This window comes from Monoraphidium neglectum (genome assembly GCF_000611645.1).
Source record: "Monoraphidium neglectum strain SAG 48.87 unplaced genomic scaffold scaffold00128, whole genome shotgun sequence".
NCBI lineage: Eukaryota > Viridiplantae > Chlorophyta > Chlorophyceae > Sphaeropleales > Selenastraceae > Monoraphidium > Monoraphidium neglectum.
In genome coordinates this window covers 6,671-8,415 of record NW_014013500.1, presented here as the reverse complement: position 1 = coordinate 8,415, position 1,745 = coordinate 6,671, and the positions used below count along the sequence as shown (strand labels likewise).

Sequence of the window (1,745 nt, the reverse complement as noted above, 5' to 3'; positions counted from 1 at the left end):
GCTTTGGCGGGGGGGGGGGGGGCTGGGCCCACGCATTCGTCGCTGCACCTGACGATTTAGGGGCATGCATCAGTGGGCGCTGTCGTGAGCCCCGCGCCCCCGAGGCGGCCGCCTGTCACCCCTGACGCGCCCTGCATTCACCGCGCGTTCGCCCTGCGCGCGCCCCGTCCGCGCCCCTTGCGTGCCCCTCCGCTGCAGTCGTGCTCCAGGCCACCAACATGTGGCCCGATCCCACCCAGGCGCCCGGCGGCCTGGGCGCCCTCGTCAAGCCGGTGTACCACGTCTGGGGCAAGTTCCAAACGGCAAGTGGCGCAGCCGACCCCGGGGCCGGCGTGTGGCGCACCGGCGCGGTGTTGCACGGCGTGCAGCGTACTTGCGTGCAGCGCGCCATGGCAGCCGCGTGCGGGGAGCTTCGCGCGGCGCGCAGTACCGAACAGTGGTGGTGTCTGGCATCCGAGGGGCTGGACGCAAGGTCCCATGCGCAGGCACATTAGCTTGTTGCCTGGGGGTGCTTGTCGCAGCGGCAAGATCGCCACACCCTGCTCGCTGCTGCCCCATCCTGCCGCAGGGTATCGACGGGACGCCATACAAAGGAGAGGACGGCGCCGCTGGTGGCGCCGTGCACTACTTCGATCAGGCATGCACAGATCGCAGGCGGCAGAATTGCGGCGCATAAGACCGTGCAACGCATGCCGACAGCTGCCTGCGCGCCTCCCGCGGAGTTGTGCGTCAGTTTTCCCTCTGTCCTTTGCTGCCACCCGCAGTATTGGATACGCCAGCTGGGATCGCCGAAGGAGATCAGCGTGACCATGTGAGCCGCTGCCGCTACGTGGCGCCCTATTGCCCCTGTCTGAGCCAGCAGCTAAGCCGGCAAGCCGGTGGTAACCCCTCTTGCTGTGCGCGTGTGATTCGCCTGCCGTACGCCCACGCCGGCCATCGTGATCCCCTGGCCCCTCTGTCCCAAAAACATGGTTCGACTGCAAACCCCCACCCCCCCCTCCCCCCGCCGGCCGTGTGCGTCTGGTGCAGACCTGGCATCAGGGAAGGCTGGTATGAGATCAATGTGGAGGGCTCCCTCACTACGGACATGCCCTCGCTGCTGTCGCTGTCGGGCAACGGCACGTTCAACGCAAACGACACGGACCCCAACTGGATGTGAGCCCCATGGCAGCGGCGGGCGGCGCAGGGGCGTTGGGGGCGCGGCGGGCGGCGCAGGCTGTCGACCGGCGTTGACGAGCCGTACAATCTGGCCTTGCGGCGGCGATCCTTGAAGATACACTGCAGCTTCCTGATTCCGCAGCGCGCCTTGCACTGCCCATTGCGCTTTGTCCTAGCCTCCTCGCCCACACCCCCCGAAATTCGATGCCTATCAGGTACATCCAGCCCGGGGGCACCCTGCAGGCGATGGGGGTTTCGCTGCGGGGACAGCCCAAGTTCAATGGGGCCCTCATCAAGGGCCTCAACGGCAGCAGGATGGGCGTGCAGGGCGGCGCCACGAGCCTCATCAGCTTCGAGGGCCCGCAGCAGTCAATTGAGGTGGGCGTGCATGCCTGGCAGGCCGCCAGTGCGGCGTCGTGGCAGCAGGGCCACGGCCCGTTGCATGGTTGTCAAGGATGCAAAGCCGTCGTTACACTGGCTTTTCTGGGCCAATTTGCTCTTTTGGCCGCCCGTTCAGCCGCTAAATGTTGGATTGATCTCACCTTTGATCAGCAGCACTTACCATCACATGCATGCACGACGTGGCC

At 66.6% G+C, this 1,745-nt stretch overlaps 1 protein-coding gene across 1 annotated transcript in view; it reads left to right on the top strand.

The window, feature by feature from the left end:
* Positions 1 to 218: 218 nt before the first annotated feature.
* MNEG_1308 (hypothetical protein) overlaps positions 219 to 1,745 on the top strand; it is a gene marked incomplete at both ends in the record, with an annotated part of 2,532 nt that continues 1,005 nt past the window's right edge. Inside the window, 5 exons of the mRNA XM_014050205.1 lie at positions 219 to 350; positions 569 to 619; positions 765 to 811; positions 1,030 to 1,155; positions 1,374 to 1,536. Coding sequence (XP_013905659.1) covers positions 219 to 350; positions 569 to 619; positions 765 to 811; positions 1,030 to 1,155; positions 1,374 to 1,536 — 519 coding nt within the window. The remainder of the gene's footprint in view (positions 351 to 568; positions 620 to 764; positions 812 to 1,029; positions 1,156 to 1,373; positions 1,537 to 1,745) is intronic.